This window comes from Phaseolus vulgaris, chromosome 4 (assembly GCF_051622355.1).
Source record: "Phaseolus vulgaris cultivar YP4 chromosome 4, ASM5162235v1, whole genome shotgun sequence".
Taxonomy (NCBI): domain Eukaryota; kingdom Viridiplantae; phylum Streptophyta; class Magnoliopsida; order Fabales; family Fabaceae; genus Phaseolus; species Phaseolus vulgaris.
In genome coordinates, this window is record NC_143501.1 from 20,403,102 (window position 1) to 20,427,785 (window position 24,684).

The 24,684-nt window shown below is 42.1% G+C and overlaps 1 protein-coding gene and 1 pseudogene across 1 annotated transcript; both read right to left on the bottom strand.

Moving 5' to 3' along the window:
- Positions 1 to 9,471: 9,471 nt before the first annotated feature.
- LOC137837501 (sucrose transport protein SUC1) lies at positions 9,472 to 11,691 on the bottom strand (the record flags this gene model as incomplete). The annotated part of the gene is given in 5 exon segments (XM_068646507.2): positions 9,472 to 9,732; positions 9,834 to 9,877; positions 10,011 to 10,074; positions 10,890 to 11,609; positions 11,611 to 11,691. Coding segments are annotated over 5 exon segments (1,155 nt in total), but the record flags the coding sequence as incomplete, so codon positions are not given.
- Positions 11,692 to 21,697: 10,006 nt separating this feature from the next.
- Positions 21,698 to 22,613, bottom strand: LOC150027955 (sucrose transport protein SUC8 pseudogene; annotated as a pseudogene).
- Positions 22,614 to 24,684: the final 2,071 nt, after the last annotated feature.

A 24,684-nucleotide genomic window follows, 5' to 3' on the forward strand; every position in this document is an offset into this window, starting at 1 on the left:
TAAGCGATTGCAACTCCAAAATCTGTGGAAGCTGGCGCCATGCTGTCAATATCCTGATGCAAAATAAACATTACAATAAGCTTTAAAGCTTGAGTCCAGTGTCATTGTAATTGTTTGTTATTTAGATGTGACATAGACTGTTCTAAGCTACTTTTTTAACCAATCATTGTTATAAAATGCTGAAAAACAGAGTGTGGTTGACAAAAGGGAATGAGAATATGAATTTGTAATCTATATTTAAGAAATTACCATGAGATGCTCTTAATTTTGTATAACATGATTGTAAAAATATGAATGTGTGACTTTGCATCTCTGTATGTATAAAACATGTTATTTCTGTGAAGCAGGGCAGCAGAGTGCAACCAAACATGCCCATGGGGTAAAATGTCATACTACAATAAGATCTGTTTGTTTCCAATTTTACAGTTAATGATTTCCAACAATACTTTTTTTCCTGTAATTTTGGCCCTGGTTATATACAATTGGATAGCCGTTCAATAAACCCAATAAATATGAAGAAACATAGTTTGCACCATATCCTTTCTGTTGAGCTGTTGTTATCCATGTATGTAGAGTTGTTTTTATCCATCTATATACCGAAATCACAGTATGCAACATGAGTGTAGGGCAGTATCCAGTGATCACAAATTCACTCAATTTAGAGGTTTGTTGTATGTGGTGACCCTAGTAGGAATATGTGGTGACCACATTAGACTTCCTGCACAGTCCCTTTGCAAACTTATTCTGGAAATGTGAAGTGTGTGTTGGTGTTGGTTTGGGTGGGCATGATGTTGACAGAAAATGCGTTAGATCAGATTTTAGAGTCCATGAGTGTAAGGCAGTGTCCAGTGATCACAAATTCACTCAACTTAGGGCATTGTTGTATGTGGTGATCTTAGTAGGAATATGAGGTGACCACATTATAGTTCCTGCACAGTCCCTGTGCAAACTTATTATGTAAATGTGAATAGCGTGTTAGTGTTGGTTGGGTTGGGCATGATGTGGGCAGAAAGTGTGTTATATCAGGTTTTGAGAGTCCATGAATGTAGGGTAGCGTCCAGTGATAAAAAATTCACTCAACTTAGAGGATTGCAGTATGTGGTGACCCAAGTAGGAAGATGTGGTGACCCGCATTAGACTTCTTGTACATACCCAGTGCAAACTTGTTATGGAAATGTGAAGTGCGTGTTGGTTGGGGTGGGCATTACGTGGGAAGAAAGTGTGTTAGATCAGGTCTTTAGAGGGCATGAGTGCAATGCAGTGTCAAGTGAGCAATTAATGACTCAACTTAGAGGATTGCAGTATGTGATGACCCAAGTAGGAACATCTGGTGACCCACATTAGACTTCCTGTACAGACCCAGTGCAAACTTATTCTGGAAATTTGAAGTCCGTGTTGGTTGGGGTGGGCATGATGCGGGCAAAAAGTGAGTTAGATCAGGTTTTGAGAGTCCATGAGTGAAGGGCAGTGTCCACTAATGACAAATTCACTCAACTTAGAGGAGTGCAGTATGTGGTGACCCAAGTAGTAACATGTGGTGACCCACATTAGACTTCTTGTACACACCAATGCAAATTTATTTTGGAAATGTGAAGTGTGTGTTGGTTGGGGTGGATAGTCCCCCCATCAAGGTAGTCAAACAAAAACTTCCTATACAGCCAAACGGGTTATTTTTATGAAAACTTTTGTTATTTTTATGCATATTCATATGTAAATATTTTTATGTGCTTTTCTTTATGTAGTTATGATTGTTGAGTATTGGTTTTGAAATATATTGAGCTGTGGAATGGTATGTTGACTATGACGGGAAGACGATGCCTGAATACAACAACGTACGTATTTGCTCCCTTCACTAGTAGAGTACAAGTTATAAGTTTTATTTTGCACTGAAAATTGATTTTCAAAATTAGTTTCAGGACGAGCTTCAAGCATTCCGTCAAGAAATGGTTTGTAATTGGGTCCTTGATGCACGTAATGCAGAAAGAGAAAATGTGTTGAGGGAGTTCAACTTTCGTGGAACTTCATAATGATGGTGGTTGAGAGTGCGTTGCATGTGAAGCTGCATGTTCTGCAATTGTGTAGTTATTCATTACATGTTTTAGTGTATCCTAGGAGCATTCATAACGGTAGAAACATAATGGATTACATACACTTCCATTGAGTTGAACAATGTGCGAACTTTTTAATGCTGAGAATTGAAGACGAATATTGTTGTACCATATGATGCAACAAACCTTCTAATTACACTTAAAATTAGTTTCCATCATTTGTAATTATGATGAGAGGTTTTCCTAGAAATGATTTTATTCGTGTTCAAACCCAAATGATCCATTAGCAGGTGCCACATACTGTGGAAGGTTAATTTAATGGTCGTTCGTGGTTAAGTATGACTTCGTTCTTAGTTCGTTGGACTCAGTAAAAAAAAGTTATAAATATTTACATTTGTGCATTTTGCTACACTAAAATAAGTTTAAAGTTAACAATATTAAGTTAAAGTTCAAAATTTGGCAACTTTTTTACCAAGTATTTGGGTAAAACATAAACAACTACGATCAAAGCGAGGAAGACAAAATTTCATGATACTATGCCTAAGCAACATTCCATCCAAAAAATTTCGTGCAAATGGACCCCCCTTCAGCACTGACCTATTTTCGCTCAATCCAAAAAATTTCATGTAAGCTAAAATGGACCCCTTCAGCACTGGACTATTTTCGCTCAATTCAAAAAAATTCGTGCAAGCTAAAATGGACCCCTTTAGCATTGTCCTATTTTCGCTCAATCCAAATTATTTTCGTGCAAGCTAAAATGGACCCCTTCAACACTGCCCCGTTTTCGCTCAATCCAAAAAATTTCGTGCAAGCTAAAATTGACCCCTTCAGCACTGCCCTATTTTCGATCAATCCAAACTATTTTCGTGCAAGCTAAAATGGACCCCTTCAGCACTGCCCCGTTTTCGCTCAATCCAAAAATTTTCATGCAAGCTAAAAAATGGACCCTTTTAGCACTGTCCTATTTTCGATCAATCCAAATTATTTTCGTGCAAGCTAAAATGGACCCCTTCAGCATTGCCCCGTTTTCGCTCAATCCAAAAAATTTCGTGCAAGCTAAAATGAACCCCTTCAGCACTGCCCTATTTTCGATCAATCCAAACTATTTTCGTGCAAGGTAAAATGGACCCCTCCAGCACTACCCCTTTTCTTTGTGTATCCTAACATGCTACTATGAAAAACAAATACTACAATAATAGTGAAATACAGACCCACAAAGACCCACAAAGTAAACCCAACATCAAATACGAATATACATTTATCTTAGCAGTCTATGCGAAAAATCAACTTTGGCTCATACAAGGGTCACCACAGGACAAATAACAGGAATGACCTAACAACAAAAATCACACAACAAGGTTTCACTTAATAAACAAATGAAAAAAAATAAATGTATTACCTTTCAAAACAGGATGTGCAAGAGGAGAATGTCACCCAACCACCGTGAAAACAGGATGTCCAAGATGACACCGCCGCCCAACCACCGTGAAAGGAGGATATCGAAGACGACACCACCGCCAAACCACCCTGAAAATAGATGCACCTACGACGACCACGAATGTTGTTGCGCATAAAGGTTGTGGAAAACTTGGAACAAATAGCTTGCGGAGAAGACGATGTGGTGGAGAAGAAGAAACCTAATTTCAGCCCCTTTCTTAAAACCTAATTTCACATTCTACCGCACTCTAAACACTTAATTTCAGATTTTTCCTAAACCCCACAATTCGAATAAAATAATATTTGTTCTGCCACGTTGACAGTTGTATGGTGGAGCAACTCATTTAGAGTTGTCCAAAAATCGAGACCCATGTTTATATATTAGGAAGGTCCTCCCACCACCGCAATTATGTGCAATCACACCAAACTCTACTATTACTATGTTCAGTGGGTGCTACAACAACAAATGCAGCACTTGGTGGGTCTAATACATAATTACACACCAGCTCCAATTTTTTCCTTCTTATTACTTTCTTTTTGGTTTTGTTTTTTCCTAACAAAGCAGAGGACAAAACTGAAACATGAAAAACTCCATCAACTAGTGAAAGCCCCCTGCAACCATTTTTTTTTTTTATCAGCAAAGAATTAAATAAATTAAAGGAGACACTTCAGGGGTGTCCCAACCCTTATACAAAGCGAACAAACAGCAGGTCTAAAAAACCCATAAACAGAAAAAAAAACAATACACCCAGATAGAGAAATAAAAGCAGTGTTTTCCTCAGCTTTGGATACATAGCAGCATGCATGGGCCAGGGACCATTTGTCCAGCAAAGCAGAAAAAATTGTCCACTAGGTGTAGCTATATATATACTACTTAAGCATGCAAACTACTTCTCCATCCTAGATTGCTCGATAATCCAAAAAAGATTATCCTTTCAGTCATTACAATTGCAAGCACAAATAGAGAAGCTTTCCCTGCACCAGTGGCAGCACGGAGAGGAACTCTGCCCTTATAATCAACACATGCTTCACGCACCCATGTCTGGTCTTCTATTTCTTCACTTTCACCTCCCTTTCTCTTCATTTCCTGCTCCTTCTGCAACTTTGCATGATGAACAGGGTTCAGTGGGATTAGGTAGTCTTCTATTACAAGTTCTTCCACGTGGTCCTTTGAGGCCTTCGTCACTGCTTCATAGAACATCCTTCACGCCGTCCAGCCATCCCCACCTTCCTTAGATTTGCAGCTTGCATCAGCCACAATCTGCCCATCATGGCCACGCCACTCCTGCAACCAATCAGAAAATAGACACTATAGAACAGGGTCCAGGGCATCATTTGAGCGACCCCATCCATCAACTGCATTCAGAAGAGAGCTAGGAAGTTCCATTGATTCCAGCAGCTGTCCCACATCTTACTAACTCCTCACTTGGATAACAAATGTACCTGCAGTAACTACAGCAAACGTTAATTAACATAAATCTGACAGCTTCTTCTTTGTGACTTAGTTTTTCCGGCTCTGGCTTTCCTTCTAAAAAGTCCCAGCTTAAGATTATAAATCTTAGCTCCTACACCACCAGTTTTGACATCTTTAGCACCAAACCACTGGGTGATTCTTTCTTAACAACACCATACTGAAAACAGTCATCCTAGTACATGGATGCTCAGAAAGGTGAACCCCTTGCATGGCACTGGCACCTTGCAACCCCAGCAACTGCCAATCTGAGACTGCACCATACCATGACTCAGAAAAGCAGTACCCGAAACCAGCATCTGCCTACAGCTTGATCCTAAGTTTACAGACCACAGCGCCACACCCACCAGCAGCTCCTGAACCATCTCCAGTACAACGGAGAAACCACCAACTCGTCCATCTACAGTACATCTAGCTCCAACCCCTATTGACATTCCCCCAAAGACCACACCAATCCCCAACAGCTCCATACTCATTTCAGTCCACCGTCTTATGCTACGTTCGCCCCCCTCCTGGGCTACTCCAGGGTTAAGAACCATGACCAGGCTCTCATTATTGTAAACAACAGCCAATTCCTCGCGCCACCTTACAGAACCTCGCGTCCTTATAGTCCACTATAAGCTCAAGGGGCCCTACTTTCACACCTCACTACTTATAACTACAGATACAGGACCAAGGATTCAAAATCCAATATGAGAATGAGTAGGAAAACCTGTGGCCCTTGTGCTTCAGCCATAACCACGATTTAAGCTGGGCCTTCTGCATCACTTCTTCAGCATCACATACTCCTTCTCTAAACACCACTGCATTTCTGTGTTCCCACAGGCTCCAAATTACAGCTGTCCATACCCCTTTCCAGACTAGATTCTGTTCTCGGCTTCCACTTACCAGATAGAAGCTTTCAAAGTGTACCGTAATGTTATTGTGTTGAGCAGAAAAAACGCCTATCCATTTATGACACATGGACCACACTTGCCATGCAAGTTTACAATCCACAAAAAGATGTTGGCTGGACTCCTCCGCAGATTGGCATAGCGCACACATGGTAGAGTTCATGACAACCCCCCGACTTCTCAAACTCATTCTTGTAGGGATTCTCCCTAACAGTACCCTTCAGGCCATAAGCACGACGTTAGGAAAAGATTTCACCTTCCAGAGGAGTGTAAACACCTCTGACTTTGGAACCCTTCCAGGCTTTAGCAAGCACTCATACGCTGCACTTACCGAGAATACACCATCTTTACCGCTCCTCCACTGCATAGTATCCTCCTCATCCATCCTAACTCTGACCCTGGAGATGAGGTTTCCAAGATCATATTCCAATCCCGATTCCCATTCAAATCTACTTCTCCTCCAATTCAGAGTCCATCTCCACTCCAGATCATCCCATACTCCTACCTCCCCCACCTTTTGACCTTGGTTTAAAGAAAGGGAGTACAACCTTGGATACAAGGCCATCAACACCGAATTACCTACCCACACATCCTCCCAAAATCTAACTTTATCACCTCTGCCTAGGTTCCATCCAACTTGTTCTACGAACCACCCTTCACCTTCTCCTTCTTTACACACCTTCACCAGATCTTTCCACCACCAAGACTGCAATTTCGCAGGTACATGTCCACCGCTTATTTCCAATCCATACTTTGAGTTTATCACTTCGTTCCACCTCCCTTCATAACCAGAAATAATCCTCCATTTCCACTTTGCCAGCAACGCATAATTAAACTTTCTTATGTCTCTGATGCCCAACCCTCCGTCCCGTTTCTGTTTGCAAACATCCTTCCAACTAATCCACGAGATACTTTTATTTCCCTTCCCCCAACCCCACAAAAATCTCCTTTGTATACTAGTAATACTCTTGCATACTACCTCCGGTGCTTTAAACAAGGACAGGTAGTATAGCGGAACCGCCGACAAGACTGACTTGATCAAGCACACTCTTCCTGCCATGGTCAGAAACCTCCCTTTCCATACACTAAGCCTGGACTTAAGCTTGCTCAACATCGGCTCCCAGAATTTCTTCTTTCTTGGGTTACCCCCCACTTCTATGCCCAAGTAGATAAAGGGTACCTCCATCTGAGAACAATTTAGTGACTTCGCATAACAATCCATATTGCTTTTCCTAATATTTACACCTGCCAACTTGGATTTATGGAAGTTTATCTTCAGCCCAGACGCTAGCTCAAAACCCCTAAGAATGGCCTTCAGAATAGACACATTAGAGAAGGAATCCTGACATAGAAACAACGTGTCATCAGCAAACTGTAAGATACTTATCTCTACCTCTTTCCATCCAATGTTGAGGCCTTTGTAGAGATTGACCTTCACTGCTTGCCTTACTAACCCTGCGAGCCCTTCAGCTACCACTATAAAGAGAAAGGGAGCAAGGGGGTCACCCTGCCTAAGCCCCCGTGACGGACAGAACTCCTCCGTCGGGCTTCCATTCACCAACACCGAGACCGTTGCACTTGCTAGACATCCTTTGATCCACATAATCCATTTACAATGGAAACCCAGTCTCTGGAGCATGTCAAAAAGGAACTCCCATCGGACGGAATCGTATGCTTTTTCAAAGTCCACCTTAAAGCACAACCCACTCATCCGTCGCCTCCGAATGTCTTCAAGCACCTCATTTGCTGTTAGAACACTATCAAGGATCCCTCTATCCTTAAGGAAAGCAGATTGGCACTCATCAATAACCCCTGGTAATACTTTCTTCATCCGTTCTGCTAGCACCTTGGAAATGATTTTGTACATTACACCCACCAGGGAAATCGGTCTATATTGTTCCAGATTAGACGGGTCTCTTACTTTTGGAACTAGAGCGACAAACGAGGCATTGCACCCCTTAGGGATACTCCCTGTGCCATGAAAGAGGGATATCGCTTGTACTATCTCATTTTTAATGACTTCCCAGCTCTCCTTAACAAAATACATGTTAAAGCCATCTAGCCCAGGGCTCTTCGTCCCATCACAAAGCCAAACTGCATCTCTGATTTCATCCTCTGAGAAAGCCATAATCAGGCTCTCACTGTCCTTTTGAGATAAAGACTTAAACTCAACCTCATCAAGCCTTACCCCATAGTCTTTCGTGGCTGTGAATCTAGAAACAAAGAGCTTCTTGGCTACGGATCGCACTGTGTAGGGTTCCTCACACCACTGACCCCCAACCACCACCCCTTTCACTTCATTCCTAAGTCTTCTCCATCTCAAGGAGGAGTGGTAGAATCTTGTACAGGAGTCCCCGTACTTAAACCACCTTGCTCTAGCCTTCTGACAAGTGAGGGACTCTATCTTTTTATCATTTTCCTTCAACCGGCTTACCAACGCAGCCCTTTTCATCCTATCGCCTACGTTCAGGTCAATCAGGCAGTCCATACAGTCCATCTCTTCAATTTCTCGTAGGATCTCCTTTTTGCGTGTGTACAAATTCCCAAAAACTTCCTTGTTCCAGATCTTTAGGTCGCCCTTCAGACTCTTCAGCTTCTCCTTCACATTTACCATGGCATTCTCCCTCCTTGGGTACGATATCCATTTTTCCTTTACCATCTCATTGAACCCCTTTTCCAGGAACCACGCGTCAATAGTACGAAACGGTTTTGGTCCCCAATCCTTCTCCACAGACTTCACCACTATAACACAATGGTCAGAGACTTCCCTTCGCTGTACATATTGTTTACACATCGGCCATCTTACAAACCATTCCTCTGAGACCAATACTCTGTCTATTCTGCTTTTTGCCGACCCGTGGGGCTTGAACCACGTATAGCTCTTTCCCACTACAGGTAGGTCCAGAAGGAGGTTAGCATCAATGAAACTATTGAATCCAACAATCTCGCTTGAGTAGGTAGATCCTTCCCTTATCCCCTTCCTTTCACTACGACTTCTCACAGCATTGAAATCCCCGCACAAGCACCATACCTTCTCCTGGGAAGCCGATTTAACGCTTGACAATTCCTCCCATAGGATCTTCTTCTCATTAATTGTGCAGGCAGCATATACATTTACCATAACGCAACTACAATTGGTTTTATGGTAAATACCAAAAACAGCTATGAATCCCTTCCCCATCTTATGGCTACTATAGCTAAAAGCATCAACATTCCACATAGACAACAAGCTTCCACACCCATTTATCCCTTCATTATGTAACCAGCCGACTCTGTTATTTCCCCACACAGAGAAGCATTTTGCCTCAGTGATCTCCCTTAATTTTGTCTCTTGCAAACACACGAAATCTGCCCCTTCACAGGCAATTACATGACTCAAGTATCTTGATTTGATACTACCCCCCATACCTCTGATATTGAGATTGACGACTATCATTGGATGGTATCCGTATCCCCCAGCTTAGACTCCATGAAGACCATAGAATCTCGTGCTTCCATTCTCCCATACTCCCTCACCACCTCCTTCTCGTCACCTCTGCATAATAAACCCACTTTCCTGCCATCTGCCCACAACCTTGCAGATTCCTCTTCACTATCAGGGATGCACAACCTAGAATTGCAGAATCTTATATCTGTATCAGAAATTGAGATAGAAGGCGAAACCTCTCTGTTTTGCCCTAGCCACCCAGCTCGAAGGTGTTTTACACTTAGTCTTGCCGACCTTCTTAGATGCGGACACGAGATCAGCTGGTTTTGGGGTTGGCAGCAAGACAATCGCCCTTATGGCGCTCAAGGCGGCCGCCGCTGCCCCCACCATGAAAGCCGGCAAGTTGCCACCACCAAACAAAGCATCCCAAGGACCACTCAGTGCAGACACCACAATCTGTACATTCACATGTGTGTATACATGGTCAAATAATTGACTAATAATACTCATACTTTATACTTATATTCAAAGTATATTTCTGCTTCAATCAGACTAACCTGTGGTACCACAATTGCAAGATTGAGAACTCCCAATGATAAACCTGAATCAAGAAAAAGGATTAGTAAAACCCAGTTGAATACATCAATGGACCAAAGTATGGGAACAAATTATTTGATTAAATGTTCATATAAATAAAATGATCTAATTGAGACAAGTTGTGAATTGATTTATACCTTGCCCTGCTCCTGAAGCGCTGGAGTATATTGATGCAAGAGCAAAAGGAACACTGAAAGTAATCTGAACACATGAATAGAAAGTAGAACATTAGTTTAAGGCAAGTAGATCATTTTTAAGCTTTTCAGTTCAACTTGTCTCATACTTCTTTGTTTTTTTTCAATAAACCTCGTTTTTAATGTATCTTCACTTCACTCTTACATAAAGAATAAAGGGTACGTTTATTTTCAATCTGTATTTGAATTATTATGAACAGTGTCTGACATAATTAGGTAATCCCTGCCAAAAATATTAGACTGACAAGAAGTCCAAACCAAAACTCCACCAGTCAAAAGAGTCCACTTTTTTAGACTTTTCAAGATTCTTTATACAAAACTAGTTATCAAAGATATACAAACTTGCATTCAATTTTCTCATTTCCAAGAAGAAACACTCCTTATATGTTTATCTGTTTGAATATTTTATAATTCCTTATAAAAATAAAAAAATAGCCTTAAAAAATATTGTAGTAGAATTTATGTGCATATGACAACTAGGTACGGCCCAACTACTGTCCAACACCACCCTTGTCCAGAATTTTTTTTGAAGAAATATAAAAAACATTACAACATAAATACGAACTATATATTACAGAAAAATAAACAGATGCCCAGTAATTAAATGTTTAGTAAAAAAACCACAACGATTTTTTTAAGATGTAGAGATTAAAACATAAACATTAAAAAGATTAAATGAATAATTAAATTACCGGGATGGGTTAATGATTTAAACAATTTAGAAAGAAAAGTTAAAACTTGCTAATTTTTCAAATGTAACTGAAATTCAGTAAACCAAACGCAATCGTTTAGAACACGTAGAGAAGAGAGAGAAAACGTTACCGCAAGGGGAACTCCGAGAACCGCGAAGAAAACCATGGAGCCAATTTTGACGCCGTCGGAGGGGTGACCCACGGCGGCGGGGTTCAAGTGGCGCTGGTGCTCTGCCATCTTGGTTATGACCACGGTCATTCCGAAGCCAATCGCGAGAATGAAGTTCACGATCCCCCACAGCCTCTTCACTCCCCCAACCATGCGGCCCAAGGGTTCAACCGCCAGCGACATGAAGCCCAAAACGACGGCGTTTATCATGAGTCCCAGCGACCCCACGCGCACCCCCTCCGCGTACGCGTCCTCGCCCGCCGTTCCGCCGTACACCTCGCGACCCATCCAGTCGGTGTCGAAGAGGAAGTAGGGGAACCACCCGATCCAGTTGACAGCTGTCACCAACATGAGCATCCACATGGGTCTTTTGAGCTCCTTCAACGCCCCGAAGAGCTGAAAGAAACACGAGGGCTGGGCGTCCTCTTGCACCGCCCGTGCCGCCACGGGCTTGTCCTTTACGTAAATGAGAGCCACCGTGGACAAGAACAGCAGCAACAAGATCGAGAAAAAGAAACAGCTTTTGAGGTTTGCGCAGAAAACATCGCACGCCTTGGTCTGCGTGAAGGGAAAGATCTTATGCAGACCACTGAAAGACCCTGCTGCGTATCCCAAGACGTTGCCCACGGCCATGAAGAACGAGAAAAACCCATTGGCTATTCTCGTTTTTCGCTGGTCCCCCAGCAGCTAAGTCTGCTAGAAAGGCACGGCAAGGTCCTTGTAACATGTTGTTGGCATCATCTAGGATCCAAAATCCTATGATAAACTTTAATGTATGATAAACTTTAATGTAATTTGTGGGTTTTAAAGTTAGAAGTTACTAGAAAAGAGTAGAATGGGAGTTTGGATATGTAAAAGGTCAAAAGTTGTGAGTGAGATTTTAATTGTGTTGTTAGTGGGGTTTTAAGGCCATAATGAAGACTTTTCTAGAAGAGCTTCCTAAAGCCTATAAATAGGATGCTCTCTCAATTGTAAGATACACCACAGAAAGAAATACAATAGAGAGATTTACAAAGAAGAGTGTTTCTTTTAGAGAGAATTTAAGTGTGAGTGAGTGTCTATTTTTTACAATTTGGTATCAAGAGCCAATGGCGAATGTGACGGGTCAAATACCGCTACCACAGTTAACGAAGGCGACCAGATATGACAACTGGAGCATTCAAATGAAAGCTCTTCTCGGTTCTCAGGATTCATGGGAGGTGGTCGAAGAAGGTTTTGAAAACCGACCAATACCACGGGTTATACGGCAGCTCAAACCAAGGCATTGAAAGAGATGCGATCGAAAGATAAGGCAGCTTTGTACAAGTTGTATAGAGCTGTTGATGAGGCAATTTTTGAGAAGATTGCTGGTGCGTCCACTTCAAAGGAAGCATGGGACATATTGGAGAAGGTGTTCAAAGGAGCTGACCGAGTTAAGCAAGTGCGTCTACAAACTCTGCGTGGCGAGTTGGAGAACATGAAGATGATGGAGTCAGAAAGTGTATCTGACTACATCACGCTTGTACAGGCTGTGGTGAATCAACTCAACCGAAACGGTGAAACTCTAACCGATGCACGAGTTGTGGAGAAGATTTTGAGAACATTAACAAACAATTTTGAGAGTATTGTGTGCGCGATAGAAGAGTCAAAGGACCTTGCGACGCTCACAGTCGACGAGCTCGCCGGTTCTCTCGAGGCACACGAGCAACGAAAGAAGAAGAAGAAGAAGAAGGAAACACTCGAGCAAGCACTTCAAACCAAGGCGTCAATCAAAGACGAAAAGGTACTCTATCATCAAAATTCTCAATATAGAGGGCGTGGTCGTGGAAGTCGTGGAAACGGTCGTGGTGGAAAAGGCAGCAACCATGAAGGGTACTATAAGGAGAAGGAACAGTCGAGCCAACCAAATTGGCGTGGAAGAGGACGTGGTAGAGGAAGAGGCGGCCGATCGAATTATTCCAACATCGAGTGCTACAAATGTCACAAATATGGTCACTATGCGAAGGATTGTAACTCTGACAAATGTTACAATTGTGGTAAAGTGGGGCATTTTGCAAAAGATTGTCGTGCTGATATAAAGATAGAAGAAACAACCAACCTAGCCTTGGAAGTCGAAACGAATGAAGGTGTTCTCTTGATGGCTCAAGATGAAGTCAACATTAACAATGACATTCTGTGGTACCTCGACTCTGGAGCAAGCAACCATATGTGCGGTCATGAGTACCTATTCAAAGATATGCAAAAGATTGAAGATGGTCATGTTTCATTTGGAGATGCATCAAAGGTGGAGGTCAAAGGGCGAGGTACGGTTTGCTACTTACAAAAGGATGGCTTAATTGGGTCACTCCAAGATGTTTATTACGTACCAGACCTCAAGACCAACATTTTGAGTATGGGGCAACTCACGGAGAAAGGTTACTCGATATTTTTGAAAGATCGACTCCTACACTTGAAGAACAAGTAAGGGCGTTTGGTTGCCCGAATTGAGATGGTAAGAAATCGGATGTACAAGCTGAATTTGAGAAGCATACGAGAAAAATGTTTGCAAGTCAACATAGAAGATAAGGCATCGTTGTGGCATCTCCGTTTTGGTCACCTACATCATGGTGGACTAAAAGAGTTAGCGAAGAAGAATATGGTGCACGGGCTACCCAACATGGACTACGAGGGAAAATTTTGTGAAGAATGTGTGCTCAGCAAGCATGTGAGAACCTCGTTTCCAAAAAAGGCTCAATATTGGGCTAAGCAACCTCTCGAATTGATTCATACCGACATATGTGGACCAATTACTCCAGAGTCCTTCAGCGGTAAAAGGTATTTCATTACCTTCATTGATGATTTCTCACGGAAAACTTGGGTTTACTTTCTGAAAGAAAAATCCGAGGCATTTGAGGTGTTCAAAAAGTTCAAGGTGATGGTGGAGAGGACAACTGATAAACAGATCAAAGCTGTACGATCTGATAGAGGTGGCGAGTATACTTCAACGACTTTCATGGAGTATTGCGAGGAGCAAGGCATAAGGCGATTTCTAACTGCACCATACACTCCTCAACAAAATGGTGTGGCCGAGAGGAAGAATCGGACCATTCTCGACATGGTTCGATCAATGCTTAAGAGCAAAAAGATGCCAAAGGAATTTTGGGCGGAAGCTGTGCAATGCGCCATCTATGTGCAAAATCGATGTCCACATGTGAAGTTAGATGATCAAACACCACAAGAGGCATGGAGCGGACAAAAGCCAACAGTTTCTCATCTCAAAGTGTTTGGTAGTGTGGCTTATGCACACGTACCAGATCAACGAAGAACGAAGCTCGAAGACAAAAGCAAAAGGTATGTTTTTATTGGGTATGATGAGAAGACAAAAGGGTACAAGCTACTTGATCCAATAAGCAAGAAGGTGACGGTGAGTCGTGATGTGCAAATAAATGAAGCAAGCGAGTGGGATTGGAACAATTCTTCAGAGGTTATGATTGAAGTTGGAGAATCATCACCGACAAGTATAAATTCCGAAACAACCGATGATGAAGATGAACCACGACAACCTAAAATTCGAAGTTTGCATGATTTGTATGATTCGACAAATGAGGTACACCTAGTATGTCTTTTGGCAGATGCTGAAAATATCAGCTTTGAAGAGGTGGTGCGAGACAAGAAGTGGCAAACTGCCATGGATGAGGAGATTAAAGCGATTGACCGCAACAACACATGGGAGCTAACAGAATTGCCAGAGGGAAGTCAGCCCATTGGTGTGAAGTGGATATTCAAGAAAAAGATGAATGCTCAAGGCGAGATAGAGAGGTACAAGGCGCGACTCGTTGCGAAGGGATACAAACAAAAGGAGGGAATTGACTACGATGAGGTGTTTGCTCCCGTTGTAAGAATGGAGACAATTCGATTGCTCATTTCCCAAGCGGCTCAATTTAAATGGCCGATATTTCAAATGGATGTCAAGTCGGCATTCTTGAATGGTGTGCTTGAAGAAGAAGTTTACATCGAACAACCACCTGGGTACATGAAAATTGGAGAGGAGAAGAAGGTGCTAAAATTGAAGAAGGCACTTTACGGGTTGAAGCAAGCACCGCGGGCATGGAATACTCGTATCGATACATACTTCAAGGAGAACGGGTTCAAGCAATGTCCTTACGAGCATGCTCTTTACGCAAAGAACAATGGAGGTAACATGATATTTGTTGCTCTTTATGTTGATGATCTCATTTTTATGGGTAACAATAATGATATGATAGAAGAGTTTAAGGGCACAATGAGACGGGAATTTGAGATGACAGATTTGGGATTGATGAAGTTTTTCCTTGGCTTGGAAGTTAGACAAAAAGAGACAGGTATTTTTGTATCACAGGAGAAATATGCAAAGGAGATTTTGAAGAAGTACAAGATGGAAAATTGCAACCCAGTATCAATACCAATGGAACCAGGTGCAAAACTCTCAAAGTTCGATGGAGGAGAACGTGTCGATGCAAGTAGATACCGGAGTTTGGTAGGAAGCCTTCGTTATCTCACATGCACAAGGCCGGATCTTTCATTAAGTGTCGGCATCATAAGTCGATTCATGGAGGAACCGGTTTACTCACATTGGAAGGCGTTGAAGCGAGTCCTACGGTACATCCAAGGTACTGTATCACTCGGATTGTTCTACTCAAAAGCAGAAGATTACAAGTTGGTGGGTTACTCTGACAGCGATTGGTGCGGAGACATAGATGATCGGAAAAGTACATCGGGATATGTATTCTTTATGGGCAACACAGCATTTTCTTGGCTTTCAAAGAAGCAACCGATCGTGACGTTATCGACGTGTGAAGCTGAATATGTGGCAGCATCTTGGTGTGTATGTCATGCGATATGGCTAAGAAACTTGTTGAGTAAGATGGAGCTAAAGCAACTAGATGCAACTGTGATTCAAGTTGACAACAAATCAGCAATTGAGTTGGCAAAGAACCCAGTGAACCATGAAAGAAGCAAACATATTGACGTTCGTTTTCATTTTATTCGTGATCATGTGAAGAAAGGAAGTGTGGAATTGGTGCATGTGGCAAGTCAAGATCAAGTTGCTGATATCTTCACAAAACCGCTACCGAAAGTCTTTTTCGACAAATTCAAGAAGATGATTGGCATGATGGATGGTAGAAACATTTAAGTTTATGGGGGAGTTTTGTTGAATAAACTTTAATGTAATTTGTGGGTTTTAAAGTTAGAAGTTACTAGAAAAGAGTAGAATGGGAGTTTGGATATGTAAAAGGTCAAAAGTTGTGAGTGGGATTTTAATTGTGTTGTTAGTGGGGTTTTAAGGCCATAATGAAGACTTTTCTAGAAGAGCTTCCTAAAGCCTATAAATAGGATGCTCTCTCAATTGTAAGATACACCACAGAAAGAAATACAATAGAGAGATTTACAAAGAAGAGTGTTTCTTTTAGAGAGAATTTAAGTGTGAGTGAGTGTCTATTTTTTACAGCCCAAAACGACGGCGTTTATCATGAGTCCCAGCGACCCCACGCGCACCCCCTCCGCGTACGCGTCCTCGCCCGCCGTTCCGCCGTACACCTCGCGACCCATCCAGTCGGTGTCGAAGAGGAAGTAGGGGAACCACCCGATCCAGTTGACAGTTGTCACCAACATGAGCATCCACATGGGTCTTGATGGCATTTCATGTGTTCTTCTTGAATCAAAGTAGTAAAAAGTGATGCGGAAGCAATGGGTGAGTGAAACAAAGCCCTCCTAGGAGTTGTGTTGGCTTTGAAGGTGCATGAGGAGTGTGGTGTTTGAGTGGTTCGGCCAGCTCAAGGGAGAAAGGTGAAAGGAGTGAAGTTTAGAGCCTAGATTTCTAGGAGAAGTAAAGCTTGTGCACAAAAATGGCAGCATAACCTTACTCAATTAAACTTGAAAATACAAGGTGTAGGCTCCTCCTTTTATAGGCTAAGGAGGACCATAATGCAAACCTAATGCTAGCCAAATGAAATGTAAATGTGAAGCACATGGGTGCACAAATGAGCACATGGGGAGGGGTGTGTCTAGTTTTTATGCTCACCCCCTCCATGGGCTTTCTAGACCGGCCTTGGTAAATTTAGAGGTTTTTTTAGAAACTCTAAGTTTACCTAGGTTGGTGTTTTAGGTGCCAAAATTAATTCTAAGAAAATTACAAATAAAGTTCCTATGCTAATTTTGACAAGAAATTAAAGTCTACTCTACACTAGAGTTTATGGCATTTGAACATGTAAAAGAACGTCTTCTTGGATCCTCTTGGCCATAACTCTATGGTTGGCCCAAATCTACCCTTTGGTGGGCTTGCATGTGGGCTTGTGCTTGGGCCTCTTCCATCATCCCCTCTCTCTTGAAAAGGATTTGTCCTCAAATCCATTGCTTCTTCTTCTTCATGGCTAGGGGAATGGATGTGGCTGGATGGTGTCCATCATCTCCTCCTTCTTGAGAAGATCTATCCTCAGATCTACAGACTTGATCTCGGATAGCAACCTTTTGCTTCGCCAAAGCTTGTCCTCCTGGATCAAACGTCCACCTATAGAAATAATCAAATAAGGCATAGGTGTTAGTTTGCAAATTAATTTTACTAGGTTGCCATTTTTTGTTTTTCTTTTGGTTTTGGCAACCTTGGACAAAGTTTCTCTTTTAATGGTTGTGTGTGGTCTCTAATCATCTTATGTATTTTAAAATGTTCATTTGTGGTTACTTTCTCTTTAGGAATAAATCCTATAGAAGATGGTAACAACTTAAAAGGAGAAAGATGATTGAACCCACACATAACTTTAAAAGTAGAAATATAAGTAGTTTTGTGAACTACTTTATGGTATGTTTGCTCACATCTAGATTTGTGTGTGCACTTCATGATTATTCTGGGCATAGTAGAAAGAGCTAGATTTTCAAATATATTTTGACCATGCGTTTGAGGATGATAAGAATTTAAAGTGTGCAATTTAGTTGCAAGTTTTCCAAAGGAAATCCTCAAATCATGGTTTGCGTAATTTGGAACTCTATTCAACACTATGCTTGAAGATAAACCATGAAGATGTATCACTTCTCTAGAGAAGAGTTTATCCATAACCATGAAGATTGAATCACAACCTTTTGTTGTCCTAGGGAGTTTTAATATGAAATTTATATCTTCCCAAGGATCATTTGCAAAAGGTGAAGGAGTATAGAGTTTATGAGACATTGCCTTGGGCGTAGTTTGAAAACAAGAATTGTACCTAAGGTAATGTCTTTGAACTTCTTTTCTCATGGGGGACAAAAGTTTTCCTTTTAAAAGCTCTAGAGTTTTATCAACTCTAATTTGTCCCATGAGTTCTCCTTCATGAAGACTTTTTCTCTTATGTGTAAGGATAGTCTCGTTGTGACAACCATTGTTTATAAGGATTTGTACACTTTGCAATGGTTGTCTCAATAAGACATGACAAGTTTCTTTAGGCACTACTTCACATAAAAAATTGTTTTTGTAGATGCTTATAAAAAACTTGACATTCACTAGGTGATATCCTAGCACATATGAGAAATAATCTATTTCATTTTTATCTATGCAAGCTTCTTTTAAAGACTCTTCTTTTTCACTTAGGCTTGCAAGTGTTCCTTTACAAAAGGTAAGGCTTTGAGGTTGTTCAACAAGACACATATTTTCAAAGGTATTTTTAAATCTTTGGTCTTGTTGAATGACCTTGTGGGAAGGAACACTCTTCTCCCACGCCTTTTGTTCTTCAAGGGTCTTCTCATGCTTTTCTTTTTCTTCTTTTTCTTTAGCTTCCCTTTCGACTTCCCCTCTCTTCTTTTGTGTTTTTCTTTCCTTTCTTTCTTTATGGGAAGCAAACAATTTTTCTACCCTCATTTCCCAATCTACGCATGCTTCTATATTTTCTTTTCCATGGAAATGGGGTTGGTCTACCCTAACCCCTCTTGGGTTTTCTTGTTCTTTTCTATCTCTTCTATGTCTTCTAGGGGGTGCTTGATAATAATCATTTACTCTAATGCTTCCCTCCCCAAAAGAATCATGATCTTTAGAGATATATGCATGAGAAGGTAATTTTTTTAGAATGTGAGACTTCTCATCCTTTGCTTTAGTCAAAACATTAAGTTTAGTCTCACTCTCCAATTGTCTATAAGCAATTGATTGCACAGTTTGTGAAACTTCTTTCAAAAGAGTTTTTAAAGATTTTAATTCACTTCCAATAGACTTTGTAGAATGAGAAGAAGAAGACATGGCTAAAGCTTTGTGTATACAAGTATTTTACCTTGAGAAAACTTAGGAAAGTCAAAGAAGGTAGTTTTCCAGGTAAGGGAGGTGAGTCACAAAGGACTACTTAAATACCAAGCCTTTGCCTTAGCCAAAAACTATCCCTCAATGTCTTCACACAAAACTTCCTCTTAGTAAACTACTTAGAACACAATTAAGTTGAGAAATCAAAACTTTTTTTTTTTTCAATGCAAGAAAACAATGTATGCTAACTAATTAACAAAGCTAGACGGTTTAACACAAACTTAACAAAATAATCATGCAAAGCGTCACTAACTAAGCAAAAGAAAAGGCAAATTACAAACAATTAACAATTACTAAACAAGAATGCTATACTATTCGACCCTAGGTGAGGCTTCTTGGACACTTTGAGCCCTTGAAGACACACTCACCGTCTAAAACGTAATTAACAAGGTAATTAACAATAAACCAAGTTGCAAAGGAAATAAGAGAACTCCCTTTGTTGATCCTCTTTTGGTTAGTGCACCTCTTTGTTGTCTTTGCTTGTTGATCTTCCAAGTGTTTGTAGTGTTTATTTCAAGAATGCTTGTTTCGGCTTTGACCTTGTCTTCTCCTTAGAATGATGGCCTTTAATCCTCCAATTTCCAGCACCTAGCAAAGGGCTAAACCTTAACCAAATCAAGTTCCCATTCACATAAGCACCAAAGAAGAATTAATTTCCAGCACCCAAATTAGAGGTCAAAGAACAAAAGCAAGAAACAAATTTAATTGAATAAAACAGTACCACCAAAAGGATTTAGATTGTGACAACTAGAAAGAGAGTCAAGAAATTAAAGCAAACAATTAAAGGTACTCAATAAAAGTTGGCACACAAAAAGAATTCCTAAAGAAAAGCACTAGATTAGATGACCAAATAAAAAAAAACAGCACCACTGGAAAATGTTGTGGGCCAGAAAACGTGTTTGTTCCCCGATTTATGCTGAGCTGTAATTGTAAAATTTGTTTCTGAAATTTGGATGCAAGAAAATTCAGGATCTTATCTAAATTTTGGCTTTGGAATCACCTAAAACGCATGCACCATTTTGTTTTAATAATTTTTGCAAATTTGGTGTGCAGTTAGGCCAGCTGGAGCGCTCAAGATTTGCACTCTGATTTTGTAAGATTTATCATTTTTTTTCTGTTGCTTCTTTTGACCTCATTCTTTTTTTGTCTTTTCTATAACACTTTAAACTTGCATTTTCCAGAAAATCAGAATTTTTCTATGGGTGGAAATATTATTTTAAACAAAACAGCCCAGAACAGAGAGATGAGACAGGGGAATTCTGGAAAACTGGAAGAAAACAGCAAGATAACCAAAATTAACACAATGGAAATGTAAGAATGGAAATTGTGTAAGAACTAAGACACAATTATGAACTCAAACTAAAAATAAAAAGCACCAAAGGATCAAAATAACAGCAAATTAAAGCAATATAAAGAGACCCAAAAACAAGAAACAATCAAGCCAAAAAAATAGGACTACTAAGAATTGATGACAATTATGGATTCACATGACTTGACACAACATTTATAGATTCAGAAAATAAAGACTCAAAGCATAAAATGAAGCAATTATAAGAAAGCAATAAGGACTCAATTTCCTAGAAGAAAAACAGCCACACAATGGTGTAAGGAATCCTATCACAAGCTGCACAGAATTTGTTCAAGATCAATTGAACAATTGTGCTTTGGTTGGATCTTCCATAAGCACACCAAGAACAACTTAAAATATAAAAACAGCAAGACAAGTAAGGAATTGAAATGACAAAGATGAAATAAAGAAGAACTGAAATTAAAAGACCAAGCTACTCATCTTGAAGAACCAAAAGCTCATGATACCAAATGATGGCATTTCATGTGTTCTTCTTGAATCAAAGTAGTAAAAAGTGATGCGGAAGCAATGGGTGAGTGAAACAAAGCCCTCCTAGGAGTTGTGTTGGCTTTGAAGGTGCATGAGGAGTGTGGTGTTTGAGTGGTTCGGCCAGCTCAAGGGAGAAAGGTGAAAGGAGTGAAGTTTAGAGCCTAGATTTCTAGGAGAAGTAAAGCTTGTGCACAAAAATGGCAGCATAACCTTACTCAATTAAACTTGAAAATACAAGGTGTAGGCTCCTCCTTTTATAGGCTAAGGAGGACCATAATGCAAACCTAATGCTAGCCAAATGAAATGTAAATGTGAAGCACATGGGTGCCAAATGAGCACATGGGGAGGGGTGTGTCTAGTTTTTATGCTCACCCCCTCCATGGGCTTTCTAGACCGGCCTTGGTAAATTTAGAGGTTTTTTTAGAAACTCTAAGTTTACCTAGGTTGGTGTTTTAGGTGCCAAAATTAATTCTAAGAAAATTACAAATAAAGTTCATATGCTAATTTTGACAAGAAATTAAAGTCTACTCTACACTAGAGTTTATGGCATTTGAACATGTAAAAGAACGTCTTCTTGGATCCTCTTGGCCATAACTCTATGGTTGGCCCAAATCTACCCTTTGGTGGGCTTGCATGTGGGCTTGTGCTTGGGCCTCTTCCATCAGGTCTTTTGAGCTCCTTCAACGCCCCGAAGAGCTAAAAGAAACACGAGGGCTGGGCGTCCTCTTGCACCACCCGTGCCGCCACGGGCTTGTCCTTTACGTAAATGAGAGCCACCGTGGACAAGAACAGCAGCAACAAGATCGAGAAAAAGAAACAGCTTTTGAGGTTTGCGCAGAAAACATCGCACGCCTTGGTCTGCGTGAAGGGAAAGATCTTATGCAGACCACTGAAAGACCCTGCTGCGTATCCCAAGACGTTGCCCACGGCCATGAAAAACCCATTGGCTATTCTCGTTTTTCGCTGGTCCCCCAGCAGCTAAGTCTGCTAGAAAGGCACGGCAAGGTCCTTGTAACATGTTGTTGGCAACATCTAGGATCCAAAATCCTATGACAAACACCGCAACAGCCCGAGGACGAGTTTTCTTGGTTATGTCGTCGCCAGCTGAGTATCCTATATCGGCTGCATAACCGATAAGAAATACAGCTATGGCCACAGCCACTGCACCTCCAAGAATAAAAGGGCGTCTGCGACCGTAGCGAGAAGTGCTTCTGTCGCTGTAGTAGCCCACAATGGGCTGCACCACCAGTCCGGAGATGGGGCCACAGAGCCAGATGAAGGAGGCTGCGGCGTGTGGGACTCCTAAGAGCTGAACGTAAGGGGTGAGCAGAGAGAGCTGAAGAGCCCATCCGAATTGTATGCCAGCAGCTATGGACGCCACAGCAAACATTTTTCGGAGTGGGCTGGGCTCGCCCTGGCTGCCCTCCACACTAAGGGTGGTGATGGAAGGCTTTGTTGGGTCAATGGGTTTGGTTGGAGATGGTGCCTCCATGGTGAAGGAATTTCCTCAAAAGAGAGAAACCTGTTTTGTCTCTCACTGTGTTCTGTTTTCTCACAAGAGGAAGAACAAGTGAAGATGTATTGTGCGTGGAAGGAAAGAGCGAGTGCGGGATTTTATAGCCCGGGGAGAATGGATTTAACTATATTTAGACACGGAAACGTACGTTAATATGTGTCGATATATTTTTCATAATTCATAATGGATGTACCGTCCCGGGTGATAGACCAAAAGTCAAAATCAAAGTCAACGCATAGAGAGACGTCTCCAAAGTAAGACATCGCTCTAAAGTTGGGTGGCGGCGCTGCGGGACCTTCCGCACAGAATAAACGATCGAGTCAAAGGGGCACGTGGCAATGCCCACGTGCTCGTTAAAGATCTCTAGGGAAGGCTGCATGCATGACACGTGATTAATTAGGGCACCCACGAAGTATGATGGCGCGAGAGATACAACGCTCAAGTTAGAGCCCAAGCGGCCACAAGGTTATTCATTGCACTCCAGATAAGGGAAGTCGATGGGCCAGATACGCTAAGATCCTAAGGATTGCGGCGCAAGGACCTTCTCCAAGGAACCCCAGATAATAGCAGCAGCGCAAAGGTAAACCCTAGTTCTCACCTATATAAAGGGCACGAAGAGCCCTAGTAAGGGACGTTTGGACAGGGACACGAGTTTTAACCTAATTCTCATAGTCACACAGAGCACAAACCCTAGTTGTCTTCGCAGCACCCCACAGCGAGCACGAGGCAATTAGGGCAACACAGTCTTAGCCACACAGTTTCAGTCATTGAGATTATCATACAGTTTCCACTCACTTTGGTGTTTCTTGCTAGCTGACTTGATCGTCGGAGTGCAAAACGGCCGCGAGGGCGCCCCTTTGTTCACTTCTTTCAGGTACTCACAGACGGAGCAAGACGAAGGTGCCCTAGCTCGCAAGGACAAGCCACGCATAAAGACGATCCCGGTCAACCGGCTAGAACATCTAGCGCCCACCGTGGGGCCGAAATAAACATCGGTTCCACCACACAAGTTTCCGGTTCCATTTTGCGAAACCCAGATAAGTCGAGAGGATCTCCAGAGAGCCATGACCACCCGACCAGCACGCGCCAGGAGTGAAGAGATGACCTTGCAACAACTCATGGGTATGGTGCAAGGGCTGCAGGACGCAGTGGCGGCCTCAAAGGTAGAGCAGGAGCGCATGCAGGACGTAATGGCAGCCTCAAAGGTGGAGCAGGAGCGCATGCAGGTGGATCTGGCAGCCTCTCAAGCAAGAAACGACGAGCTCCACCACGCCAATGAGGAATTACGCCGCGGATGGCGTGGCTGAGACGAGCCTGAGGCTGCATCCCCACCCAGGGAATTCACAACACCGTTTTCACAGGCAATTATGGAGACAGCGATCCCCAATACGTTCACGGGTCCCAAAGCGACCTTCACAGGGGTGGAGGATCCTGAGGCACACCTCACGGCGTTCCACACACAGATGTTGCTGGTAGGCGGTTCAGACGCCATGAGGTGCAAGCTTTTCATGAGCACCTTGACGGGAATGGTTATGGATTGGTTCATCATCCTTCCAGAAGGCCACATCACGTCTTTCACCCAGCTCTCGCGGCTGTTCAGAGAACAGTATTTAGCCAACAGGGCCCCAACCCCAGTTTCGTACGACCTTTTCGACGTGAAACAATTCCAGGGTGAAACCCTGGAGGAATACATAAGCCGCTTTGGAGCACAAGTGGTGAAGGTGGGTAACACTGATGAACCTATGATTGTATACGCATTCAGGAAGGGGGTGCGACCCGGGTCTTTCGGTAAGTTGCTTAACTGCAAGCTTCCCAAAACCTTTGCTGAGGTAAGGCGACAAGCGTTGGAGCACATTGCCTCAGAGGGCAAGACGTACGAGAAGTGCACGCCTACTGCACCTGCGCGACCAAGGACGCAGATACACACACAGCCCGTCAGGGTTCATGAAGCTACCACAGAAAGAAAGAACCCAGATAAGAAGCGCACCTATGAGACAAGGAGAACCCAACCCAGGGGGCGAGCAGAAGGGAGAAGGGAAGGAAGTAGGCCACTAAGACACAACTTTGTAATGTAACTCAAAGATCTCATCGCGGTGCCCAACATAGCCGACAGGTTGAGACCGCCGGTAAAATCTGACAAGGTGCTGGGACC